Genomic DNA, 27,996 nt, shown 5'->3' on the forward strand with positions numbered 1-27,996 from the left:
GCAAAGTACCAGCATTTGTTCCTTTTACTTAAAGATTGCACTTAAAGCTACATTATCCCCTGTATTCTGCCCCCAGATTTGAAAAGAAATTCCTGGAAGTAACCATCTTAGCCTTCGACAGCTTTGTTGCATGCCTGTAGCCATTTTGTATTTGATCGTGTAGATGGACATTTGGTGCTTTAATGAACAGTGCAGCAAATTACTACAAACCAAATATCGGTTTAAACAATTTAAAGGTATAGGAAACATTCCACAAAGGTAAATCTTGCCCTTTCAATTAGGTGCCTTTTAATTTAGTAGATAATGCCCAATAATTACTTTCTAGTATTTTTATATATGAAAGGATGCTTCTTTATATCTATCTCTTCTCACCGTATTTCCAAATTTTAAACCTGCTAGTTTAATCATTGTAGATTCAGGGCTGAGGTCAATCACTATTCAAAATGATACGTAGAAACAGAAGAGCAAAGATGAGATCTGCAAAGCATAGAAAATTGAGTAACTATTTCCAGGTGTGAGATTCTGCTTAAAAGAAGGAGGAGGTGGATAGATAGAAAGAAGGAAAGGAGGGAGGGAAAAGGGAAGAAGGAAGGAAAAAAGAAAGACCTCATAATGTCTCCTGCAATAAAACATGTGCTTGAATTTTGAAAGTTATTCAAACAGTCAGCTGGCTTTGCAGGTCAGCATTTAAAAGCCTTGACAAACAGCACCAGGGTTCTGACCTTAAACTCCTTGAGCTCTTAGTACCTGCGAGCATGCACCAAACATTTTTTCCCTGGATGCCCTTTCTTGGTCACATAGTTCATCACTAATGCCTACTGCGGGAGGACACAGAACATAGAGCTGCTAACACATTTTGAGAAGAGTACATCAGAGTGAGCAAGCCACGCTATCTGGGCAGATCATTCTTTTTAGTATGTCAAGATCCAGTCCTTTCTGTGTCACTTCCAAAATTGCAACAATAGGAAGCCTGTGCTTGCTACCATTCCAGGTAACCATCAATACTTCTGGGAGCTTTCTGTGGTTCTCTAAGTGTTTGATTTGCTGTGTTTTTGTCCTCTGTGTAACTACTGCGAGTAAAGAACTTTCTTCCAGGTATGACTAGCCCCCATGTTTTATATTTTTTATTGCTCCAAGACGGAAAACCAAAACATTCATGACCTCAGTCTCACTTCTTTGTTACTTAGCTGCAATGGTACAGAAATAAGAGGTGTGATGTACACTTTGCTTCACTTTGTTATGATTTGGGATGTTTTTAAACTCAGTAGTGCTGTTGACACAGAGATGCTATAGCTATATTAATTTAGAAAATGTTTATCAATTTCTTCAACTCACTGGATTCTTCACAGGTTTTCAGTGCTGGCTGCTACAGACAGAACCATTTCAGGGTTTTTTGTGGTTACTCTGTGCCAGCATCTCTTTCTAACCAATAATGGCATACTTGTGTCTCTGTTACTTGAATGCAATGCATCTGAAAGATTTAGATCTATGGCATACAAATTTCTCCTTTCATTATTTCATAACAACTTGGCAGTTAATGCACTGGCCGTGCAGTGGTAATAATGAGATACCATGCACTCCAATAAGGGTACAGCAGAACGAGGAGAGTAGGAACTGACTTGAAAGGGAAATGCTAGCTTCAATTGTTTTATCTGTTAAACTAGATCCCAAACGGTTGCATCTACTCATAAACAAAGCTTCTTTATAGGCAGAATTTGAATGTTCATTTTCCTCTCGGTTAGTATGCAAATCTCTTTGCAGCATTCCAGCAAAAGAGAATGCAACTCATCTTCTGTGCTTATAAACTGCTCATTCTCATGCTCTCTGATGGTCAATCCATTGCTCCATCTGGCATAAATACTAGGTGCTGAAAAAGGCACATTTGGGATCAAGCGGGAAACACAAATCCCATACAAATCCAAAAGACCATCGCTTGAAATACTGTGGCATCTTATTTGTACTTACATTTGTATATAGTAGTCTGGAAAAGTAAATGCTTTAACTGGCCTCATTAACTCTCACTGCTGTTTGTGAAAGATGTGTGAAAAGTCTTCACATTGTACAAAGGAGTCTCAATATAAAAAGTCAGAGGAACACACAAGAAGTCTCCAGAAAGAAACATCTTCCTTGTGATTTGGGTGTGAAATGTTGTAGCCTCTAAGGCTCAACACTGAGAACTAAGATAATTTTTGTTAGATTGTTTAGGGTTTGGACCTCTCAAACGGTACTTTTTGATAAATAAATATTTCCTCTTTGATAAAGAGAAAATTTCATTATGTGTGTTTTTCCCAAACAGAAATATCGTGCAACCATAAATTGACCTCGGTGATTAAAGCCACCCTTTTCATATGTTTACTTAACTCCCATCAAAGCCAACAGGATTGACTTCTGTTTTCCCTGCCTGGGAAAAATCTTTCCTTTGCGTGAAAATCATACTCAAATAAATCATGACCCTCACACCTCTCACTAAAATAAAAAAACAAAGAAATTCAAGGGTCCCAATGGCTCTCGAGATCAAACAAAATCTCTAGAGAAAACAAATACTGTTGAGATCCATCTCTTGGGTATGCATGGGAATCTCAGTGGTTCTGCTCTTACTGAGTTTGAGAATCTACCCAGAGGATTTTTTTCCCCAGTTAAAACTCTCTGTGTACCAACATTAAACAATGCTGCAAAGCTTTTAATTAAAAAAAAAAGTGATGTAAAAATCACACTGTCTCCAGGCACTGTTTTCATTAAAGGATTAGACCGATGAAATGTTTAGATTTTATTGTTCTAAATATGTGTTTCAGCTGGTGCTCTCAGATCTATCGTGTGAAGAAAATGAAATGTAAGTAAATAACAAGATATTCCATATTTTTATTTAGCATCTGAAAAATTCAAAGAGTCAGACTCTTCATTTAAAAAGCTTCAAAGGGTACTCATGAAAAAAAAACATAATTTCTAACAAAAAAAGGAATGCTATGGCCATTATGATCACTTTGTTTAATAAGTAACAGAGCTATCTTCAGGCTCTCAAGTTCTCCTCCCATTAGGTTCCCAAGGTTGTTAGGCCACAAAAGTATTGTGACATCCTCCTCCCTTGCCCCTACACTCATAACTGTGGCAGTTGCAAGGAACAGTTTCCAAACAGTTCATTTTCAAATACAGCCAATGAACCCACATCTTATCCTGTGTTATGTGTGCATCTCAAAGGGCATTGAATGCAAATTAAGTGAATAATTGATTCATTTCCCTACTTCTTGAGGCTTAATGGTTTTCAGAATTCTGTTCAGGAGATGAGAAGGTGCCATTAATAATGCTGATGATGATGAATGGGAACCCTAATGCAGTGTGACTGAGTGTAAGTGTCAAAAAAGCACTTGTGCCAAGTGCTGTGTTCTGGGTGCAGCACTCTGCCAGCCAGCTGTTTTCAATTATCGTTGCCTCATCCTCTTGAAGCCCTGCCTGTGGGCATTGCCTCTAAAGCAAGAGACGGGGTCAAGTGGGAGTTGTCCTTAGGCCTGGAATCATTCAGTCTTTCAGATCATCCTGTTGCTAGACTGTGTGGGTTGCTCTTTCAGCATCTGCATGCCCTTTCATAGCTGTTTCTTTACATTAATTTTTGGACCTGCTACTGTGTTCTGTCTTCTGCTACTTGTGACTGATCAGCTGTTTATAGAGTTTGCTTGACTCTGAATTTCAAGTCTGTCCACACCTTGCCTTCTTGTTTTTTCCTTGACCCAGAATAATAGACTCCTATGATTGGGAAGAGCCTTAAATGTTGACTCTACTATCTAATCAATAGTACAAGGAGGGATGGTACTGGGAAGTCTAAAAGCTTCCTTATTGCTTCTGAGGTTGTCCTTGTATGTGGAATAAATGGAGAAGAGGGAGATAATCATTCTACAGCACAGTTTTAGCTGATGCTTAACTATGAGCTTTCTTTGGTAAGCAATTTTACATCTCAGTGTCTGTTATAACTTTACCCTCGTTTATTTTCTGTTGAGTAAAAATCGGAAACTTCTTCAAATAACATTAAAAATAGCAGGAAAGAAAGGTAGACAAGATAAGGAAGTGACTGGTATTCCAGGGAAATAATATAAAAGAAATAAGTCCATTGAAGAGAGATGCAATACTTGCACAAGACTGTGTTCGTTGGATAAATCTATAAAAAAAGACAGGCTATTTTAGAAAAAAGCAAAAGTTCCACATCCAAACAAGAGTTTCTTTTTTTGCCTGTGTTTATTGGAAAGACTTTTAATTTAGACCCATTTCTATGATCTGAGACCATTGTTTTAAATACATTACCAGAATAAAAGAATAGAATCATCCAATGCCAGTTGCGTTGGATAAAAAGTAACACAAGCTCACTAGATTATAGGAGAGTTCGATAGGCTTGGTTAGCTCTTGATGTGCTTTAAAATGAAAAAGATAAGAGAGAAAAGCTGGGCCAGAGTTCATCTGCAAACATACACACAGAAGGACAAGAAACTAAGGAAGGGCAGTGCTGGAAATGGGGAAGCTTGCTCTGGTGGAAGCTGAGAAGAAAAGGATTCGGATTAGCAAGACATCATTTTGTAGTGTCTCAACTTTTACTTCCTAGATTCTCCAAAGCCGTTTGAGAGCATTATAAAGTACTTGACTATGAGTTCCACTTAAATTTGTTTTTAAATACTGGAAATTTTGTGATAGGAATTGCTCGTTTTATAGTTGTAGCTGAAATTTTAGCATGAATCATACATTGTTCTGATTTATATAACTTCTAAATATTATAATTGATTTTATATAATAAAACATGATGCAGACCCCTTTTATTTTAATTAGTTATGCTTTTAATCCATTCTTCTTCCATAATTAACTGATTACACTGTCAAAGAGTGATTTACAAAATACAAATGTTATATATACATACATGTATAAAAATGACTTTATAAATTAATTACACAAATTTCTTAATGAGGTGCCAGCAATTTGCTTGGTTCAGTGGATTAAACATTTTATTTAATAGTAGGAAAAGGTCAAGGCGTGTTGGTGCATGCCTATAATACCAGAACTCTGAGTGAAAGCTGAGGTATCTCAAGTCAGGACTTGATTGGGCTACAAAATCCATACACGACCTAGGGTATGTGGTGAGACCCTGTCACAGAAAGTAAAGATATGGCTAAGTAAAGTAGGAGAGAAAAGAAGGGGCAAAATTTCTACCCAGAACTGAGAATTCAGTGCCCGGTATTTTGACTGCAAGGACATATTTATATTCAACCTTTAATTCGATTTCTCACATGCTTGGTGAAATACCTGAAGACTAAGCAGCCTGTGGTTTTTATAGAGATGGTGCAATTTACAGTCAAGTTCTAGATGGTACAATTTACACCTCACCCACTCCAAATTATTATAGTTGACCTGCACATTGGCTCATGGCGAGAAATTAGTTTTCAAAAGGAAAAGGAACCCAGACAATTTGTTATTTCACTTATTCAAGGAATATTATGAAGACACGGTCCCTCTTACTAGCAGAATTTCCTCCTGGCTTCTCCAAGGAGTGGCTGTACAACTGATGAGCAGCTCTTCACTCCGTTCCTCTCCATGACTTTCTTTTTCTCCTTCCCCCAACTGTAGGGAAGCTTAGATCAGGGTCAGAGGTCAGCCCCACTGTTTCATATGAGATTTACTGCTTCAGTCAGCTGACCCGTGTCACGCTTGGCCTATTTTCTTTTCAGGAATTCTCCCTGAACTTGCTCCTCGATTCTTTCCCGGCATTCCTTTAAAGCGTTTAGGAAAAAGATCCTGGGCGTAGACTCCATTTGGAAATGTGAGGCCTGAGGTTCCCACTTGCATTATCACAAGAACAGGCCTCCATGTCTAGTTCATTCCTATTTATGCTCTTGCATCCCCCAGACAGTGATGCCACACAAGCCGTTTCACCTAGGGCTGAGCTTCCTCAATTTTACAGGAGGAACAGAGAAATGTGCTCCTTCCTTGTGTCACTGGGGATTTGAAAGTAGAGAAATTCGCGGCAGCTAGGCACGCGGTGCACAGCAGTTTCTGCTGTAGTAAACCCTGGATGATAACGGCAGAGGAGCAAGGCAGCGACTCTCTGCTGCGTTTCCTTAAATCTGTTAGTACCTTTTCCCCCACATATTTTCTCTTTTTCTTGAAAACTTTTAGTTAAATGTCTTATTTAATATTCAGCCGGATGTGGTGGCACAAGCTCTTAATCCCAGCATTTAGTCTCTGTGAGTTCTATGTAGGCCAGCCTGATCTACAAAGCAAGGTCCAGAATAGCCGGGACTGTTACACATAAAAAAACAAGAAAATATTCATGCATGCATATAATGTGTTTGAATACAATCTATACTTCCAATTCCTCTACGTTTTCCTCCCAAATTCTTGCATTTCTCCCTCCTTTCTCGTTCACTCTCTGGGTTTTTCACATCCACTCAGTCCATTTTATTATGCTGCCAATTTGTGCATGGCTATGGGACTTCATCTCTTGGAGAATGAGCAGCCTCTCGGGGCCTGCAAACCTGAAGAAAAGGGACTCTCCCTCTCTCAGTAGCTAACAACAGTCAATAACTCCTAACATGTTGGTGGTACTTCGTGAGCCCATCCCCTTCCATGCTGGGAATTTGTCTGGCTTAATATTTTGCAGGATTTGTACATGCATCCCGAGCCATTGTGAGCTCATGTGTCTAATTTCCACATCCATCAAATACTGTATCATTGCCGACATTCACTGACTCTGGCTCTTAGACCCTTTCTGCCTCCCCACTTTCATGATTGACCCCTTATCCAGTAAGTACTCTGGTTTCCCAGTGTATTTATTTAGATCGTCACACTCCACAGTCTCTTTCTTTGCTAGTGGACTGGTTGTTAGTTTCCACTGAACATCAGTATCCTAGGCTGACTATTCTTCAAGGATAGCTTTATTTTCAGGGATGCAAATTGTTCCTAGTTTGAAAATATTATATTTAAAATCTAAGCAGTTATAATACTGTTCAAGTTCATGTGACAGCTCGAAAGATGCTTTTGCAAAACACAATTTGGGAAAGGGCTGGAATCCAAGAAGGAAGAATGTCCCCACATCTTCTAGCTGAGACTTGCTCCTGAATAGCTCTGTAGGCGTCTTCCTGAATTCTCTACGTCCAGGAACTGATGTCTGTCCTCATTCTGGATATCATATCTGCATGTTTAAAATGAGAAGAACGAAATAAATGTTCCCTCAATGCTAGACATTGTGAAAATACACCATGACTTCATTTCTACAGTGAGATTTCCTGACCATTTGTTTATCAGAACCTCCACCAGGGGGTGCAAAGTGCACTGAAGGAGAGAATGAAATAGTTAGGTCCGTCTTGACCCTGAAATCCCTACGTGTTAAATGGCTCAAAAGTTGCACATAACAAGGAGGCACTCGGCATTTATAATTGACTTTAAGTCACGTGGACGATCTTAACTGGAGAAGGATAGAGGTGGAGATTTCTATTTAAAGAAAGATGAAATATTCCATATTCCTAGCCAGGAGTTCGGAGATCTCTAAAACAAGAATTACTGTTTTGTTTTGGGGTTAGGACAGCATAGTTTAAGTATCATACTATGTTTTTAAATTTTTGCAATTGCTTCTCTATGTAGCCCAGACTGTCCTGGAATGCACTCTGTAGACTAGGCTGGCCTCAAACTCACGACTCACAAAGATTTGCCTGTCCATGCCTCCCTGATGCTGGGATTAAAAGTGTGAGCCACCACCAGCAGCAGCTTCTTAGCGTCCTTTTTAATTTATTTTTTCTTGGTATTTTTAGAGACAGGGTTTCTCAGTGTAGCCTTAACTGTCCTGGAACTCGCTCTTTAGACCAGGCTGATCTTGAACTCACAGAGATCTACCTGCCTCTTGCCTCCCAAGTGTGTGCTTGGATTAAAGGCATGTACCACCATCATCTGATCTCTTAGGATCCTTTTAAAAGTTACATTTGAATGTCCCTTTCCCTCTTAGCCACCTGTGATTATGAACTTTTCTAGCCACTGCAGGTATCCAAGACAAACCCCAAATCCAAAGTTCAAAAAATTAAGTCAAATTCTGCCTTCGTGAAATGTTTTTGTCTTCTAAGTACCGTGATGTCACATCAGATGTGTCGTGCGTGACTTCTGACCAGCATATGGAACACTTGGTGCGCCACCTCCCAGAGGCTGCTGGGAGCCGTAGACAATAAATGTTTTCAAGCTGTAAAGCTCTCAGAGTCACTTTAATGTTGCCTGAAGATAACAAAAATGAGACCTTCTCAGACGCTGGCCAAGGCCCTGGGTTCCAGTATTCCCAATTGTGCATTCTGAAGACACCATGACAGCATTAGTGTATTGAGGTCTGGAAGAAATCCCTATCCCTCTGTGTTCAGTGTACCATATTTCTCAGTGTAGTGGGCCACTGGGAATTGAATGACACATGCACGTGCACACCCTAGAAGTTTGTAACACAGATGATTAAACCCTCCTTAGAGAAGTTGAATTATAAAGGGTTCTACTCTGGGTGTCTGTAAAAAAAATAAGAAGCATATTAAGAATGATGTAATGATTGTCTGCCTAATGCCTCTGACATTTTGACCTTAAGATGCTCCTCACTAATTTCTCCATGACTTGGGATCAGAGCAATAGCAACAAAGTGTTGTCTTTGCATATCCAGTGGTTCCAAATTAACCTGTCTTCTCAGTGGCTTGAATGCAGTAGACACAGGGTAGATATTCTTTTAGTATATTGGGAACAGATCTGTAGGAGCGTGAGCAGGTGAGTATTATGGGGAAAATCTATGTGTATAATTTAAAACACCAAAGAATCACCTCTAGTTGTCTAGAACTAGACACTTACTGCCCTTTCTTTATTACTAGGTGTGCAAATTATGATGACCAGCAGTCTGATGCCTGGTATATCTGGTAAGGATTTCTTCAGATTGTTTTATGAAAACATGTGGATGTCCATGTACACTTGTTATCCTAGATAATTTGAAACAGCATGTATAATCACCAGCTGAAGGGAAATTTAGGGGAGTATGAATCAACAGTTTTGACATATCAATATCAAGACAATATTTACCAAATGCCTCCTATGATAAAGAATCTATTGTTTTCAAGACTCTAAATTTATTCTATAGCTGGAGTTTATTACTGATAAAGTAACTGCTCCCTCTTGAAATCTTTCTAAATTATTCTTCCACTTCTAGTTGTAAATACCCATCCAACATACTCAAATGTGTCTTTAATGAGATAATCCTCCAGAAAGTTTAAAGCAGTTCTAATTCCCTAAATCACAACTTTTCTATCTTCCAAACCTAACATCAACCAATGCTGCTAATAAAATTTTCAATTCTTCCAAGGCAGAGACACTATCTTGTCTATCTTGAATCCTTAACCCCTATACTTCAAATATTGAATTGGTGAATAAGATGAAGGAAAAGAGGGAAAAAGAAGGAAGGGGGAAAGGAAAGAGTGACTTCACTTTTTAGGTTAACCCTTAGTTTTCAAAGAAAAAAATGCTTGTCACTAGTTATTAGCACCGGCTCTTTCTGAAGACCTCCAGATCTATTGACGATATAGAAAGATGGGCAATCGCTCCTGTAGTTTGACATTCCAGTTTGCTTGCACCTGAGCATAGCTGAGTCCCTGTATGCTTCCCAGGCACTTACAGAAACGCATACTCCTGAATTCTCCACCTCACTTCTCTGTTTTGGTGCCAGGTTCCTACTGATGATACTCTTGGTGGTTCTCCTCTGTGTAGTAGTGTTTCTCTGTCTCCGGTCCTGGCTGAAAAGGTGCCGAATAGATGATTCTCCCAGACGCACTGTGGCTGTTTTTGCTGTTGGAGACTTGGATTTCATTTATGGTGAGTTGTCTGCTACTTCCTCTATGAGTCCTTGAAAAACTATCATTGCAAAGCAGATCTACACACTTGAAAAATGCATCCCTATTGGGAGACTCAAAGGCATGTATTGAAGAGAGACCATACAAGAGGAAAATAGACAACAGGAAGGAAACGTGCCTCACTGACTGACAGAGAATGGCAACAGAGCCTAAGCAGTTTGGTCAATCAACAGATGGATAGAAATGTATGGAGATGGACAGTTAAAGAGGGTGGTAGAACTTACAGTTCAGATGAGCATCTTTTGGCCTTGGCGTCGCTCCACCCTATGCCATAGTTAAAATCTTAATCATTAAGTCTTTGCAAACTCATTTAACTCATCTGAAGTAACACAGAACCATATTTTCTGAAGTATCAGTTGCCAATATAGAATCTAAAATCATTAAGATTGGGCACAAGAAAGTCAGCTATGATGTACTTTCTCTGTCTGCAGAAACACCAACGATTCCCGGTTCTACCAGCACTCGTCCTATCTATCCCAAAATATACTCTGGCCATCATTTCCCAGTTTTTGTTCAGGGTTAAAAGAAGAAGAAGAAGAAAAAGAGTTATTTGTAGCAGTCAGTTTTTTCAGTAAGCAGAGTGAAAACCACTTATCGCTTGATTGTTTCTGAGTAGCTGCAATTGATAATCATTTCTTAACCCGTAAGCACTGCCCCTTCCTTTCAGAGATGGTTGATATGTTCCCTCCCAGATTTTACTTTCTCACACAGTTAACCAAAAAGTTCTTCATAAAAATTAACTTGGCTAACTTTCAGAAGCTTGGGTCAGTGTGGGATTTTCAATATATAAAACAGAAAAGCAAATGACTATGTCAAAAAGGTAAAACATAAGCTAAGAGGGTTTAACATGAGTATGTAATGTTCGTGAGATTTAGTGAGTCTTAAGCTTCCCTGGAGTGTTCAGGCACAAAAGGGGACATTTGTATCGCCACCTGCTATTGCTCAGGGACCACTGAGGAAGAGAGAGCCAAAAGATCTTAAGAGGCAGAGGCCTATGAGGGCTGGAGCAGAACAGTGTCTTCTGGCCTTGAGAGGACACAGACTCTCATGAGTTCACAAAGACCAGCGCAACACAAGTCAGACAAAATTCCAGCCTGGAGAGAGGGGTGTATGGGACACCATTCCTTCCTGAGGAGCTATGGACAATTAGCAGATTCTGTGAGATAGCAGAGTAGGCTAGTCGTGCCCGAGTAGACGGTCTCTTCCCACATGCAGCACAAACGAGACTTGGTGGGTGATTAGAAACAAAAACGAGGACAACAAGTTGGAAATAGGAAGAGAGGAAGATGTAGATATGGAAGTTGGTGGGCAGCTGGAGGTGGGGCTGGTAGTAGGTGGGGAGGTAGTGGCGGACCTGGGAATAGATGGGGACATGGGGTGGCTCTGGGAGTGTGTTAGGAGGGAGTGATGGCTCTGGTAGTAAGTGGGGAGCTGGGGTGGATCTGGAAGTAGGTGGGGAGGTAGGAGTGGATCTGGAAGTAAGTGGGAGGTGAAGGTGGATCTGGGAGTAGGTGGGGAGGTGAGGGTGGATCTGGGAGTAGGTGGGGAGGTGAGGGTGGATCTGGGAGTAGGTGGGGAGGTGAGGGTGGATCTGGGAGTAGGTGGGGAGGTGAGGGTGGATCTGGGAGTAGGTGGGGAGGTGAGGGTGGATCTGGGAGTAGGTGGGGAGGTGAGGGTGGATCTGGGAGTAGGTGGGGAGGTGAGGGTGGATCTGGAAGTAGGTGGGGAGGTGAGGGTGAATCTGGGAGTAGGTGGGGAGGTGAGGGTGGATCTGGAAGTAGGTGGGGAGGTAAGAGTGAATCTGGGAGTAGGTGGGGAGGTGACAGTGGATCTGGGAATAGGTGGGGAGTTAGGGGTGGATCTGGGAATAGGTGGGGAGGTAAGGTGGATCTGGGAGTAGTTTCCAGGAGAATTTGGAGCAATTATGATCATGTACACATAAATGAAATTCTCAAAGACTTAACCAAAATATATTAAATGAAAAATATTTAGTGATTATTTTTGTCTATATGCTTCCCAGCATGAAGCCATTATTTAACAAGGATAAGACGCTATCAATTTGAGAAATTGTTGTTTGGGAAAGGATAATTAAATTCTACAATAAAAATAAATAGCTCTTTCTCCTAAAATAAAAATTGCTTTTCATGTAGCATCAAGGGAATTAGGGTCACTAACCTAACAAAACATTTGTCAAAGGGATATGCATGGAAATATTGATCTTCTTTTCTTTATTTAAATAGAGTTAGTTAATAAATGTAATTTTTTTCTGCTGAGAAAACTTGTAATCAAAAAAAAAAACTATACAACCTTATTTCCTTGCTTCTTCCCTCTCTCTGAAGACAACTGTTCTATCAGGCTACCTTAAATCTTAAGAAAAGTCTCCTGAATTTTAAATAGCATTTTCCTAATGATTTGGTTACAGTTTTTAAAGGCTGCTGTTATAGCCATGGGTAGTATTGTCTTTCTATTTGTTGCATGGTTGTTCTCAGAAGTGACATTGAACTTGCCTGTCCAGTCTCAGAGCAGGACAATAAAATATCAAATCCAACACATTACCTCAGGAATCTGCATAGATGTCCCTAAGACCTGGGCCTTAGAATTATGAGCTCTGCATTAGGCTGGACTCATTATAAACATAAATAAATAAATGCCAGAAATAAATCATCTTCTAAAAAGGCTAATCTGCATTTCAGATCTACCAAGTCCTAAACAATAATTTGAGACTTTTTCGACCTTATCTCTATTTCATAAATGTCAGCTTCAGAAAGTACTCATCATTTCTCTTAGAGGAGATCTGTTCTCCCTTTCCCCCTTCTCCCTTTCTCTCCCCCTTCTCTCTTAGTTCATATATTAATAAACCTTTGCTATGAAATGGGGGTAGGTAGCTATACAAATTAATGTGAGTGCTCATAACCTAGCCAGTTCATCCCATCATACAGCCGAACACACAGAGATTTAAAGGCCAATCTTGGATGGCAGGAATTGCATTCTAGGATTTTTTTTTACTTATTTATTTATTTATAAAAATTTCCACATCCTCCTCTCCTCCCCATACCCTCCCATTATTCCCCCCACTCCCTCTCCTCCTCCCTTTCCAGTTCTAAGAGCAGTCAGGGTTTCCTGCTCTGTGGGAAGTTCAAGTTCTTCCCCCCTCCCTCTAGGTCTAAGAAGGTGAGCATCCAAACAGACTAGGATCCCAAAAAGCCAGTATATGCAGACAAAACAAGACCCAGTGCCATTGTCAATGGCTTCTCAGTCAGCCCCCATGTCAGCCACATTCAGAGAATCTGGTTTGATCACATGCTCGTTCAGTCCCAGTCCAGCTGGCCTTGGTGAGCTCTCATTTGATCAGTCCCCTTGTGTCAGTGGGTGAACGCATCCCTGGCAGTCCTGACTTCCTTTTTTATGCTTTCCCTTCTTCTGCTCCTCATTTGGACCTTGGGGACTCAGTCCAGTACTCCAATGTGGGTCTCTGTCTCAATCTCCATCTATCGTCGGATGAAGGTTCCCTCTGGTTTTGCCTTCCTTGCTTAAGTTCTCCCTCCTTCTGCTTCTCATTTGGACCTAGGGAGTTAAGTCCAGTGTTCCAAGATGTGTCTCTGTCTCTATCTCCATCCATCGCCAGATGAAGGTTCTATGGTGATATGCAAAATATTCATCAGTATGGTTATGGGCCAAGGCCAGTTCAGGCACCCTCTCCTCTGCTGCCCAGGGAACAATCTGGGGACCTCTCCTTGGGCCAGGGAACCTCTCCAGAATCAAGTCTCTTGCAAACCCTAAAATGGCTCCCTTAGTTGAGATATATACTTCCTTGCTCCCATATCCATATTTCCTCCCTCCCCCCCATCCCATTCCCCCAAGCCATCTCCAATCCTCCCCCTCTCCCTTCTCTCTAATCATCTCCCCTTACTTCCACCCCCCACCCCCCGTGCACCCAAGTTTGCCTGGCAATCTTGTCTACTTCCAATATCCAGGAGGATAACTATATGCTTTTCTTCAGGTTCACCTTCTTATTTAGCTTCTCTAGGATCACGAATTATAGGCTCAAAGACCTTTAACTATGGCTAGAATCCACTTATGAGTGAGTACATACCATATTCCTCTTTTTGGGTCTGGGTTACCTCACTCAATAAAGCGTTTTCTATTTCCATCCATTTGCATGCAAAATTCAAGATGTCATTGTTTTTTACTGCTGAGTAAAACTCTAATGTGTATATGTTCCACACCTTCTTTAACCATTCTTCTATTGAGGGGCACCTAGGTTGTTTCCATGTTCTGGCTATTACAAATAGTGCTGCTATGAACATAGTTGAACAGATGCTTTTGTAGTATGTGAGGGCATCTCTTGGGTATATTCCCAAGAGTGGAATTGCTGGGTCCTGAGGGAGGTTGACTCTCAATTTCCTGAGAAACTGCCACACTGATTTTCACAGTGGCTGCACAAGTTTGCATTTCCACCAACAATGGATGAGTGTTCCCCTCACTCCACATCCTCTTCAACATAGGCTCTCATTGGTGTTTTTGAGTTTAGCTATTCTGACAGGTGTAAGATGGTATCTCAAAGTGGTTTTGATTTGCACTTCCCTGATCGCTAAGGAGGTTGAGCATGACCTTAAGTGTCTTTTGGCCATTCGAAGTTCATCTGTTGTGAATTCTCTGTTCAGTTCAGTACCCCGTTTTTTAATTAGGTTATTAGAGTTTTAGTGTCTAGTTTCTTGAGTTCTTTGTATATTTTTGAGATCAGACCTTTGTCTGATGAGGGGTTGGTGAAGATCTTCTCCCAGTCAGAAGGTAGTCTTTTTGTCCTACTGACAGTGTCCTTTGCTTTACAGAAGCTTCTCAGTTTCAGGAGGTCCCATTAATTCATTGATTCTCTTATTGTCTGTGCTACTGGGGTTCTACTTAAGAAGTGGTCTCCTGTGCCTGTGTCTTGTAGACTACTTCCCACTTTCTCTTCTATCAGGTTCAAAGTGGTCAGATTAATGTTGATGTCTTTAACCCATTTGGACTTGAGTTTTGTGCATGGTGATAGATATGGATCTACTTTCATTCTTCTACAGGTTGACATCCAGTTATGCCAGCACCATTTGTTAAAGATGCTTTCCTTCTTCCATTGTATACCTTTAGCTCCCTTGTCGAAAATCAGGTGTTCATAGGTTTGTGAGTTAATATCTGGGTCTTCTATTCGATTCCATAGGTCGACTTTTCTGTTCTTATGCCAATACCAAGCTGTTTTCAATACTGTTGCTCTGTAATAGAGTTTGAAGTCCGGGATGGTAATGCCTCCAGAAGTTCCTTTATTGTATAAGATTGTTTTGGCTATCTTGGGTTTTTGTTTTTCCATATAAACTTGATTATTGTTCTCTCAAGGTCTGTGAAGAAGTTTGATGGGATTTTGATGGGGATTGCATTGAATCTATAGATTGCATTCTAGGATCTTAATTCCTGACATTTTCCATCATTTTTCCCAAGCCCGTTGGTAATGCTTCTGGTTCTCACTTCAAGAGAAATCTTAAACTCTTCTACAGTGTCTCTTCTACTGCTTGCATTGTGGAAGGCTCAATTGCTTCTTCTCATCTACTTTTCTCTTGGTGACTCTGAGTTGGCAGAGGGCAGCCCTTCCTTTTCTGCCCCTCCCCCAGCCTGTCTGTGGGTGCTCCCCTTCCAGAGATGGAAATGTCGACCTAGATGCCTGCCTTTTAGTATTCTTGGTTCTCTTTTCAGGAACAAAATACAGGAAAGCAATTTAGACAGTGGCATTCTTTGTCTTCCTAGGGAGTGTCAACTAGCCATTTCAGGAGGTAGATTCCAGGGAATTAATATTTTGGGACAGTTTGCAGCCTGGACCGACACTGTATTTATATACTGACGAGACTTTCATGATGTTTTCATATTCTGAACATATCTGTTTTGTTTCTAAGTACATTAACTCTCCCAGAAAAGAGAGCCCTCTGAGATCCTGTAACTCTGTAAGGATCAAAACAACCATCTCTCCGTCCACAACCTCCTACAAAGCATATGCTCACAGCCTGAGTCTTCGCCTGAGTCTTCGCTTGACCCCAAGCACAGTCACTGAGCAATTCATGGGCCTACTTCAAGGTTATGGGAGTGCATTTTTGAGTTTTCCTAACATCCACTATTAAGAAAGGGGAATAAATGAATAGAAATCATAGCAATGGCACTGATGAGCAACTAGAATATAAAATAGGGTTCTTGACTCTTTGCCATCTCTGACACGCAGAGGAAGTCCCTAGTAGACACATGATGTGGGAAGTAAACCACTGGAAACTTCTTAATGGATATAGTACATTTGCTGTATTAACCTTCAGTTCCTCCTAGACTTTTGTTTTATTTCTTTAAAGTTATTTCACTTTAATATTACTATTTATTGCATATATTAATTGAAATTGCTCTCTCATTCTGACCTAAGGGTCAGAGGTTTGACACTCAGGATCTCATGAACATTGGCCTCAAAAATTAAAAGCCAAGAGGAAAATTTTAACTGATTATTAAAGGCAAGAATTGACTGAACTTTACTATTACAAAAATATATAAAATAGGCAATTTTACATGCATGCATTTCCTGACAATATTACATCATTCAGGTGTTGCTGGAGATTTCGGTACTGCTTAGTCCTACAGTCGTTCAGTCCCAAAGAAACAAACAGAGGTCTACATTAATTATAAATTGGTTGGCCTATTAGCTCAGGCTTCTTATTAACTCTTACATCCTACATTAACCATAATTCTTGTCTGTGTCAGCCTTGTGGCTTGGTACCTTTTATCAGCAAGGCATTCTCAACTTGCTTCCCATGTTTGGATGATGACTGCCAACTGACCCTTTCTTCTTCTCAGAATTCTCCTGTTCTCATTGCCCTGCCTCTACTTCCTGCCTGGTCGCCCTGCCTTTATTTTCTGCCTGGTTGCCCTGTCTATACTTCCTTCCTGGCTACTGGCCAATCAGCATTTTATTCAAACAATATAACTGACAGGGTGCAAGATCATTGTCCCACAGCACTCTCCCCTTTTTTATTTCAAAATAAGAATTCTGAATCAAATCTCCTTTTTTAGCTTTTTTCCTGACCACTATTCTTAATAACTTGTAACCAACATTCTAAACAAAGGCAAACATCCATAATACATTTTTGGGTAATGTGGGCATAGTTTTCTAGGATACTTCCTGCTGATGGGGGTGCTGATAATCTTATGGGGACTTAAAGAAAATTTAGGATTATAGTCAAATCCTGACTGGGATATTGTGTGAGCCTTGATCATCTCAGCCAGCAATCTTGAGGTTGCTCCGGATGTAGAACTCAGAGGAAACTCCAACAGAGGTCCTCTGAAACATTGGATCATTTGGACCATCCACTCCAATCAGAGACTTTCCAGGGGGTCTTCCTTGATCAAACCTGATTTTTCTTAACCCAGAATGAATCCACAGCCTCTCATTTCCTGTGGAAAGAAAAGCAAAACCTCTTCTTCAAAGTAACATACCTTTTGACTTCAATTTTGAAGTCAAACCATTTTCAAAATACATATATTGGATTAATCCAATACAATAGCATTTATAATCAAATGTCTTTTAACAGCTTTTGCTTCTTCCTCAGCCATAAAACATTTTAAAGACAACATAATAACATACAGTATCCAGATTCTCTGTGTATTTTCCATCTTTATGTGTCTTTATTTTAAATTCTATTTTTTTTGTTTTTAATTTTTGTCTTTTTCTGACAGGGTTTCTCTGTGTATCTTTGGCTGTCCTGGAACTCACACTGTATACCAGGCTGTTCTTGAACTCACAGAGATCCACCTGCTTCTGCCTTGGGATTAAAGTGTTGGGATTAAAGGTGTGTGCCACCATACCCAACTATGCTCTCTCTTATCTTTCTTTCTTCTCTTTTTAAAAGAACGTTATCCTTTTTCCTTTCTTTCTAAAGCCTACACATATTTTTAAGCACACTGTAAACCATTTAGAGGTTTTTTCCCATCTGAATCTATCTTTACTGTATATCTCTCTTTTTTCTGACCACATGAATCTTTAATTTCCTAAGCCATATGTCTAGGATTAAAGCTATAAAGCTATGGCTTTGACAGCTAGATTACTCAATTTTTTTTCTTTCTGAGAGTCTAGCCTCAAGGTGGAGGTACTGGATGGAGGGAGTCATGCTTATTGCCACAACTCTGTGGAGTTTCAAGGTCCTGCCACCAAGAAACATGTTGTTGGCTATTCATAAACACCATTTAAGTGTTTTGTGGCAGGGCCTTTTAAAAGGCCTGCAAGCTGAAGCTGAGTCAGACAGCCTCTCTTAAATAAGACATTTGCCTCTTGCAAATGGAGCCCACCTGAATAAATACTGCTATCAAGAAGTCATGCTTAGCTCTGTTCTTTTTTGTCTAGAATAACTTCTCAAGCTCTGTCAGATTTTATGTAGATGTGATTCTCCACATTGGCACCATTTGTTGACAGTAGTTTCTAGCTCCATCTTGACTTCCTGCCTGGCTACTGGACAGTCAGCATTTTTTATGAAAACAATACAAGTGACAGGGTACAAAACCATTGTCTCACAACATTCAAGTTGCCAATCTCTTTGATTAGAAATACTAAAGAGAAAAAAAGTAGTCGCAGGACTCTGTATCTGTATATATAATGTGTACTAAAAGAAGATGTTGCCAGCACAGACTATAGTGATATCTGATGAGCTATCAAATCTGAGAAAGTTCCCTGGGACCTCAGTAAAACACCGCAGACCACAGGAACATCTGGTCCAATGATGGCATCTTTTTCCAATAAATAAATCTCTGGAAGTTTTAACCAACGACAGGCAAAGGCTCTCCATCAGTTATTACTATATTCTATTAAGTAAAGTAAGGTCATTAAAACAGTGAAATAGATTTTGCAGTGATGTCAAAATAGAGAAATAGAAAAATAAATTGAAGAATCTTAGTTTGTTAGATTAATTGTGCTTTAGTTTGTATTCGAAAAGTTATGTCAAGCTTTTTTTTACAAATGTATTAATAAAAATGATTCACTAAAACTAAGGGTAAAGTGTGATCTCATGGAAAGTAAGGCAATAAATCTGAATAGCTGAATAGAAGTCCATTTTAATAAAGAAGTCGACATTTGGTGATATGAAGGGTAATAAAATGAAGGTTTGGGAGGGAGTGGAAGACAGGTAAGGTATATAAGTGAGCTGACATTCATTAGAAGACAGCATAAGAGACAGCTCCCCCTTTGTACTCACTTTCATGAACAATACCAGTCAACTGTGATGCCTACAGCCATCCTCCTGCCCTCACTCCATGGGTGGTGGGGTCACACTTGTCCCTGATAAGTACCTCTGACTCTGTCTGTCCTGGAATGCTCAATCTATCCTAGCCTCTCAGGGCTGATGGCCCAGGTAAACTGCCTTCCAGCTGGAAATCTCTCTAACCCCATCTTTTCTGTTTTCAGTTTCATGCACGATTTTTTTCTTTCTCCTATTTTTTTTAAAGACCTTCTGGTTTTCTAGTCCTGATTAAACGTGAGTGCTCTTAGTTGATAAAAGAAAGGACTGGAGGGACCCAGACTAGAAACAAGCCTTGGCATGTCCAAGTCTGTCCCCCATGGGTGGCTCAGGATTCGTTTATTACAGGATCTGTTAGAGATATGGGGTATCAGGAAGGGAAGAAGATGGGCTTCATTCACACAGTTTGTGGAAAGACCTGTGAATGGCATATGATTCAGTGTTTCCCATGTGTAATACATACCTTCACTCTTACTTGCTCCTCCCAACAGCTCTCTGAAACTTTGCTATTGTTTCCAATATTCTGAAGATGCTGAAAGAAAGGCGTTCACAGATGAAGCCACATGCTTAGTATTATGATAGAACCTTGCCTGCCATAGGCTGTTTAGCTATCCTCTACGTGAGGAAGGAGAGAGAAAATGGGAGTATGACCAAGCGTAGAGATTCCTATCTGTAATCCCAGTACTCAGGAGACTTATGCAGGAGGACTGCAGGTTCCACGGCAGCCTGGACTACATAGTAAGTTCAAAGGCCTCCAGGGAACTTGTGCAGTGAGACATCCTCCTTCCCCACTTCGCAAAGAGGGGTAAGAAATGAAAGATATAGAAAAAGTATGTTAATATAAGTGAAATCTGTTGGAACTGTTATCAGTGATGTAAGAAATCTGAATTCTAATTATAATAACTCAATGTGTGGGTTTTACAAAGCTGAAAACTAAGTGTGTCCTTCAGACCACAGTTTACTAGGAAAGCCATAGAATTTTCTCAATGCTTTTAAACAGAGTTAACTTGTTATAAGGTAAACATAACATAAGAGCAGCAAAATGTCTTGCCTGGGTAAAGGCACTTGCTGCCACATCTGATGACTTAAGTTCAGTCCCCAAGAGCCACCTGGTGGGAGGGAGAAGTGGCCTCCACAAGTTGTCCACTGGCCTCTGTACATGCCCTATAAATAAATGAACAAGCAAACAAACAGATAATAAATCCCCTGCCCCACCCAGTCCAAGACACATAAAATTATATATAAACACGCTCTGGGAACAAAAAAGATAGCAGTAGGTATATCTTCAGTTTTCAAGTTTTCAGAGATCATTGGTTTAATTAATTTACCGATAAAGTACCAATGGCTTTCTTAACAGCCATAAAAGTAACAGGCAAATTTGTAGTAAAGAGATAATATTTCCCCATCACAGCGATCTGTTGTCAGGATCAGATCACCAGGATCACAATTTTGATGTCAGCAGGAGAAATCAATTAAACCTAGCCTAAAAAATAAATGTGTCAAGACACTGGCCAAATGTTCCCAGGCATCGGGCTAAGCTACTGCCAACTTCGAGCTGACTACATTAGCAACAGTCTACCAGGAAAATGGCTACCGTTCATTGCATACTTCTGAAAGGAGGTAATTACTGAGATAAGGGGACTGTGTAAAATCAGCTGCAACTCTATTTGACGGAGAAGCCCAGCTTAGCTGACGTCAGTCCAAGCTTATGTACTTCAAAAGGTTTTACCTTGCTAAATTTTTATGTAGTGATTTTTGCCATATCTAATAATGATAAAGATGATTTAAATCATTAAATAACCATTGAAGTGGAACTGATAAAAATAATGTTACAGATTTAAATTGCTACATGTTCCTAACACGGCACAGTATTTGGTGCTATGTATGCCTGGCTCATTTTGAACATTATACATACATTTGCTTTTGCTATGAAATCCTTTCCTGGGGATTAAACCTAGGTCTTGCACATGCCAATCAAACTCCACCCCATCTCCAGACAGTTGATGTTGCTTTTACCGAGATAGACACCATCATTATCCTTTTGCTGAAGAAGAGAAAAGTGAGCTAAATAAATATATAGCATATGAGTGGGATATTCAATTTAAAAAAATCATACTAAAAAAAAATCCTGGAGCAAGAAGTAAATTTAAATATATTCAATACACTTCTGTCTTTCTCATTTAATGGTAATAACTGAGAACCAACAAGATAATAATACACATAAAGTACCATTTGATAATGGGAAGACTGATTCTTGCAGTGAGCTAATGACTAGTACTCTGAACCCACTGGTAAAATATGTATAGTATATTCTTCACAAGCTTCTGGAAGCTAACAACTCTGAATCCTTTCAGAAAGGTTCTTGAACCTCTTCAGCTGGAGGACAGAGGGAAATTATTTTATTTTTGTAACCCCTGCAGTTTCTAGATGGACTAATGACCCCATCCTTATAATTCAAAAGCAGACATAATCAATATGCAAATATGTGGAATGTTGTATTTCAGTTTATGTTTGTAGATAAAAATGTCAAAGTAATCCAGAGTTAGATAAATATCCAGGATAGAAAGAATAAGTATGCAAAAAGAGAAGGTTATAAAATATTACTATTGATTTTTTTTCCAGTGACTCAAAAATAGTCCTTCAAGGAAATACTGATTTCTGAAAGAGCCACTGGAAAGCATTCAAGGTCTTTCAAGGTTACCACATTAGAAAAGCAAATGCTTTTTAATGACTGTGCTGTACATAATCTGGACATAAGGACATCAACTTGAAAGTTCTTCAATTTGGGATGCTTTGTCTTTATTCTGCATGCATTTTAAGCGCAAGATTGTCATCACTTATCACAACACGCTTACTCCTTTTTCCAAGGAAATACTGCAGTGTTTGTATTTGTCATATTTTGAGAACCTAACTATGACACAGTGGAGTTTAGTAATAGTCTAATGTTCCTAGTGAGACTTGGGGTTCCTATTAGCCCATCAGCTTTAGCAAAAACAGCAAGACTATTTGGAGGAATCGGTTTTGTGGTCCCCAAGAGAATGTTTCTTTCTGGTTTCAGCTGCTGCACTGTCAATGTTCCCTGATGCGTTGGTCATGCTGGTGTTATCAGATCATCCTCATAGTGACTCGGCTATTAGTGTGTTGAGAAAGGTGGCTATAATGTTTTTGTCACGGGCACAAATAAATTTCTGTTGCCCCAGTGACGCAAGAAAGGCCAGACTCATCTGCTCTGTGACTGCCTGTATACTCCCCTGAATGGTAACTCATACCCCCTCTTTTCTTTTCCCAGAGACAGAAATGGCTGGAAGTCCAACACCTGGAATCGGCCTTGTTCCAAACACTGAACTAAGTCCTGCTCCATGTTTTAGTGCCTTAGGTCCTCCACCTCCGTATGAAGAGACTCTTATAACAAGCTGATTGTACCCAGAATTGGAAGTGGAATGTATTAGAACTATTTCTAAACAGAGACAACCAATGTTAGGCAAATTGTTTGACTTAGCGGAAATTCTTGGAGACCCAAATCTTGGAGACCTCAGAGTCTGAGCAAGTACAAGCAGACAAAAGAGTCGATGGAAGGAGGAGTGGTATGGTCATAGTGATGTTTGTGTGGATTGGTGGACTCTGTAGCACAGCTTGATTGCACATTTAGACCAGACAACACTCACATTTTAGTTTGGAAGGAGGCAGAAATGGGAACTAGGAATCATTTGCATTAATTTTGCCTCCCACTGCCTTCCACAGCTTATTAAATGATGCCTCCACATCTCCATCTTCAGCCAGCCTCTGACAGCAAGTCATTAAAAATGAATAAATAGTTTAGTGATGGTGCTCGAGCCTAAGAGGGTGAGTATTTGACTTAAAGATAAAATGAGAGAACGGGAAGAACGTCCTAACTCTGAAATCGACAGAGGAAAATGAATGGAAATGGAGAAGAAAGATGACTAGTCTCAACACAAGAAGTTTTATTCCCCAGCTGGAGAAGAAAGAACATGTACCTAGAAGCAGAAGATTGCCTAAGATGTGAACTGGCAGAAACAATGATTCTGAGAGAAAAAGGGGAGGGGTCTCACTGTCCTTGGAAAATGTGAACTCCACAGCCTGATCTCTTCCAGGACCCTCAGGATTTGCATTTGTTGCAGCAAAATAGGAAGGAACTTTGTTATAGATTTTTTTTTTTTTGCTTGAAGACTGCTACAGAAGAAGTAGAAGCTTGAGATTTTCAAGCATCATTTGGCAAGGACAGAGGCAGGGCATAATAATAATAATAGTAGTAGTAATAATAATAATTCATCAGATTCAATAATAATAGTAGTAGTAATAATAATAATAATAATAATAATAATAATAATAATTCATCAGATTCCACACTAGCTAGATACAGATAGTGACCTTGTTTCATGAAATAATTGACGTATATACTTGATTGCTTGACTAAACCTAATCCAAATCTTTTCTCAAAACTGCTTTGGGAAAGAGTTTCTAACTTTCCTATAGCTCAGTCAAGGGCTTGTACCTTCTGCTTGTATTACTTCGTTTAACGATTTTGTCTGAAAATCTTGTTGATCCTCGATTCACAATTTCCAGACTCTAAAAGTTTCCCACTTAGCACCTCTCTCTGGTATGAACCACCACTGTTGGTCCCTGCTGGAGTCCTACAATAGATGGAAACTGATCCAGGCGCCCCCATCTTCGTTCTCGAGTATCCATCCTATTGACAACGCAGAAGCCAGGAAATTATTTCCTAGTTTCAGATTTGCTTAAATACTGAGGAGGAAGTGGAGAGAGTTAGTATTCAGGCGTCTGTACTGGCCCGCCCGTGGGGTCCTGACAGTAGTGTTAGTATTCAGGCATCTGTACTGGCCTGTTCTTGGGGTCCTGACAGGATATGTCCTCAGCTTCAGGCACTAAGAGCATCTCCTGTGCACATTCTCTACCTTCCCTTTTAAAAGGGTAGGCCTTGCCCACCTCCTGCCTCTCCACCTGCCTCTCTTTCTCTTCTACCCGCTCTCTGCCCACTTCTCTGTCCCCTTTTCTGACCTCAATCTCCTATTCCAGTAATCTCCCATGTGATCTCTGTTGTATAGCATGACAGCATGACACCTTCCCACCGTTTTAAACATGATAGCAAAGACATTTCCCATATTTCCTGTACCCACACGTAGGCAGGGTCTCGTAGGATTACATCCTTCTCCTGATGAAGCCGCACTGGCGCACATCATCACACAATGTTGCGCTGTACATTCTGGGGGTGTGATGGTTTGATTATGATTTTCAGCACCATCACCACAATATCTTACAGTTTCGTTGTCCTGAGAATCCCCACGCTCTACTAACCCAAGTCCCTACCTCCATTCCAACTCCTGGCCTACAGTGATCTTTTCATTGTCTCCCCTGTTTTGCCTTTTCCAGTGGAGCACTTACTTGAAATCATACAGATGTAGTACCCCCCTCTCGGCTTCTTGGAGTGTTTAAGGTGTGTATAAATTTTTTCTGTGTCTTTCACGGCTTGATAGCGCATTTTTTTTCAGTGCTGAATAGCGTGCTACTGTCTGAAGTGGTATTGTTCAATCATGCATTCACGGACTTCACATCCTGCCTTGATATGGAGAGCGGTCTTTTACGATGTTAGCAATCTGATACTCTCCTGATACCGCAACTTGGCATATAGCTCCATGCAAGCTGATGTCATCTTGTCTTCCTTCCTTAGGATGCTCGGAATGCTACCACGTGTTCATTTCATTTAGGCTTTGTGTCGTTAGGCTCTAACTCCGCTGCGTATTTTACTTGCCTCCCCCTTCCCCATATAATAAAACTGCCGCAACCCCCCTCATTTTTTTAGCATGCCACCCTTTTCAGTAGGGCACATTTAAAATACCCTACTTTAATTTAAATTACAGCCACTCCCTCCTTTGGCAAAGCCCATCTCCTAATTCCAGATATGTGCTAATTTTCACTAACATTGAAATTAGACTGCATTCAGGGGACAAATGTGTCTTCTCTGGCTAGAATGGCAATTCTTCCAGGGGAGAAGCATCATTCACTGATTTGTACCATGTGTCTGAAACACTTTATTGGGAACTTAGTGTGTATTTTAAATAACATTTATAATTCCTGTTCCTAGATTCTAGGAAGTCTCATACACAGCCACGTGGGCATCCAATGGGTGTGAGGCCTCATGGGTATGAGCATGGGCAGAGATGAGGGCTCACTCATCCACTTAGGCTGCATCCACTGACAAAGGAAGTCTAGAGAAATGCATCAGTGTGCTGTGGTCTGCGGATGCTCAGGAGGACTTCATGCTGTATGAACTGTCTGTGTTTATACCATCAAACTTTATGTCCCTCCTTATCTGATGACCTGACTATTCCTAACTTCAAGCTGAATGTGATAGAGTGAACAAGCCCTCATCTCAGAAAGATATTATGTCTTCGATAAAGGTGTAAAAAATGTACTTAAGTATTTAATTCAGAAGAAAAATAGCAATAGGAAAAAGAGAACAGAGGACTTTTGGCTACAGGACAGTGGTATCGTAAAAGAGAAGAGAGGAGCCCAGAGCTCTCCTCAGAGCTGACTGAAGTGTCCACTTTGCTCTGCTTGCGCAGTGTCTTCACAGAAGAAATGGAGAATAGGTGAGCAACTAACTCCAAGCTGAAACTACGCAGAAGCACCAAGGTAGGAGTGTGGAGCTCATCCACACTTGACAGGGAATATTAATTAGTTAATTAAGGGATGCAGCATTGCGGCCATCCTGAGCAGAGTCACTCCAGTGAGAACATGGATGGGAGTGGCATGCAACAGGTTCTTAGAGGCGTGCTCCAGAGAGAAATAGGATGCAAAACCGTGACTGAAATATGGAAATAAGCAAAGTATAGGAGCAGTTATTGAAACCACAAAAAGCAGAGGTTGAATTCACTAAAAGATGATTAAGCTATGAGTGATATATACGACACTGTTTTAAAATGATCAACTATAGATACTGTAGCTGATACTGTTTACATAAACTAGAATTGTTAGTCTTTTAAAGTGTATTGTAAGTTGCCAAGTGAAGGCGGAAGACGACGTGTGAAGTAAAGTAGCAGGCTGTGACATCAGGCCTAAGCCTGTTCTCAGAAGCCAGAAAGAAAATGAATGCGGAAGGAAAGTGTCCAAGTACATCGTCTGTAACGTCTCAGGCATCTGACATCAGACATCAAGAACTGAAGAGCAGAGCGTTGTCTCTAGAGGCTGGACAGCAAAGTAATTGTGTGGGGGATAACGCAGACCGGGAAGCACCGATTTGTTTTCATCTCCAGTCTATAGTGTTATTTGACTTAATGTATGTGCTGTTTTACTTAGACGTACAATTAAGCAGCTGGATGCCTTGGCAGTAATGACTCTGAATTGCAAGCCCACAGAGGAAGTCAGGATGCAAGGAAACACAGACTGTTAAGTGAGCGTAGGAGACGGGAATACAGGTAGTTTCATCTTTTACACACACTCCAGGACTGCGGAAGAGCTTGATTATCTGGGTAATTACTTGCTTAGTTGAAAATCGAAAGCAGATATGATCCTGTATGGCTGTAAATTGGACACTGGGGAACTGAGACGAGACTACCAAGTGTGAGTCTGAGGCCAGTCTGCACTACATACATAGCCTCTGCCTGAAAATGGAAAGGGGCGAAGGAAGAAAAGAGAAAAAGAAGACAAGAAAAGCTCAGAGTTCTTTCTCAAGTGTCTGGAGAGATGGGTATACCATATACTCTTATTTGATTACTGTCTATTATATATGGGCTCAAATCCTCTGTACTTCTGGAATGTGTACAATGGATGTAACAACTACAAATAATGTACCAACGGATTATTCACATTAAGCCAGGGAATGTGGATAGCGATTAAATTTATCTTAAGTAAATAAATTTAGGAAAAGATTCTTCTTTATATGCTATGAAATAAGGATCTCAAATCACACTCCACATGGATGCCAGGTTGTGGTTATAATTCATACCTAGAAAATGGTGGGAGAAGCTAGTGATGAGGGGTGGTGGTGATGATTCAGCAACTGGATTCAGTCTACCAGCAAACACCGGTGTTGAAGCTATGAGTACCTGTTCCAAAGCTACTTGCACAGGTGTGTCAATTCAAACCAAATCAATACATATAGTGGGTATATAGTTAGCTGGATGGAATACTGTTGATTAGACATAGTTAGGAGAGGAGTGTGAGCCTAAGGAATATGCAGGTGGATTGAAGTGGCAGAAAAATAATGTTTATTTTCCTAGAAGATTATTTTAAAAATAAAGATATCTGAATATCAAAGGTTGTTTTTATATGATGTTTAAAAGATACCCGATGTCTTCCATGTGTTAAGCATCAGTGTTTCTTGGAATATGCCTGCAGCAAATGTTACTTCTTGTGTTTAATCATAATAATAGGATTTCAAGGAACTGCCTTTGAATAAGGCATGGGAAGTTGAAATTATTCTAACTGTCAGATAGAGACTTAGAAGATCAACAATAAATATCCTCTGTGATCCATGGGAAAGTCATGTTTATTAAAATGATAATACTGACTTAGATCCCATGGTTATCTTACCCTTAAAATAGACCTTCAAAAGTGAAACCCCATTGCTTTCCTGTTGTCTTCGTAATCTGCCCCTACATTTTGATTGCTTGATGTCCCATTAAAATTTCTATTTTAACTGCTTGTCTTGGATTTTAACTTGAATGGAATTATGTTTTTAACTTTTCTTCCCACTTAGTGACGTTTAGTTTTCTCTCTGCTATAGCTCTTTCCCTAAGCATCCACCAGAGGGCAAAACCCTACCTACATATCCAGCTGATTAGCTGGAC

The 27,996-nt window shown here is 40.2% G+C and overlaps 1 protein-coding gene across 1 annotated transcript; it reads left to right on the forward strand.

Annotated features, from left to right (window-relative positions):
• Positions 1-727: 727 nt before the first annotated feature.
• On the forward strand, positions 728-27,851 carry Tmem207 (transmembrane protein 207). Its single transcript, XM_048453917.3, has 5 exons — positions 728-991; positions 2,793-2,830; positions 8,856-8,900; positions 9,701-9,846; positions 22,458-27,851. Exons 1-5 carry the CDS (start codon positions 917-919, stop codon positions 22,583-22,585), a joined length of 432 nt encoding a protein of 143 aa, XP_048309874.3. The 5' UTR covers positions 728-916; the 3' UTR covers positions 22,586-27,851.
• The last annotated feature ends 145 nt before the right edge of the window (positions 27,852-27,996 follow it).

This window comes from Myodes glareolus, chromosome 2 (genome assembly GCF_982192425.1).
Source record: "Myodes glareolus chromosome 2, mMyoGla1.1, whole genome shotgun sequence".
Taxonomy (NCBI): domain Eukaryota; kingdom Metazoa; phylum Chordata; class Mammalia; order Rodentia; family Cricetidae; genus Myodes; species Myodes glareolus.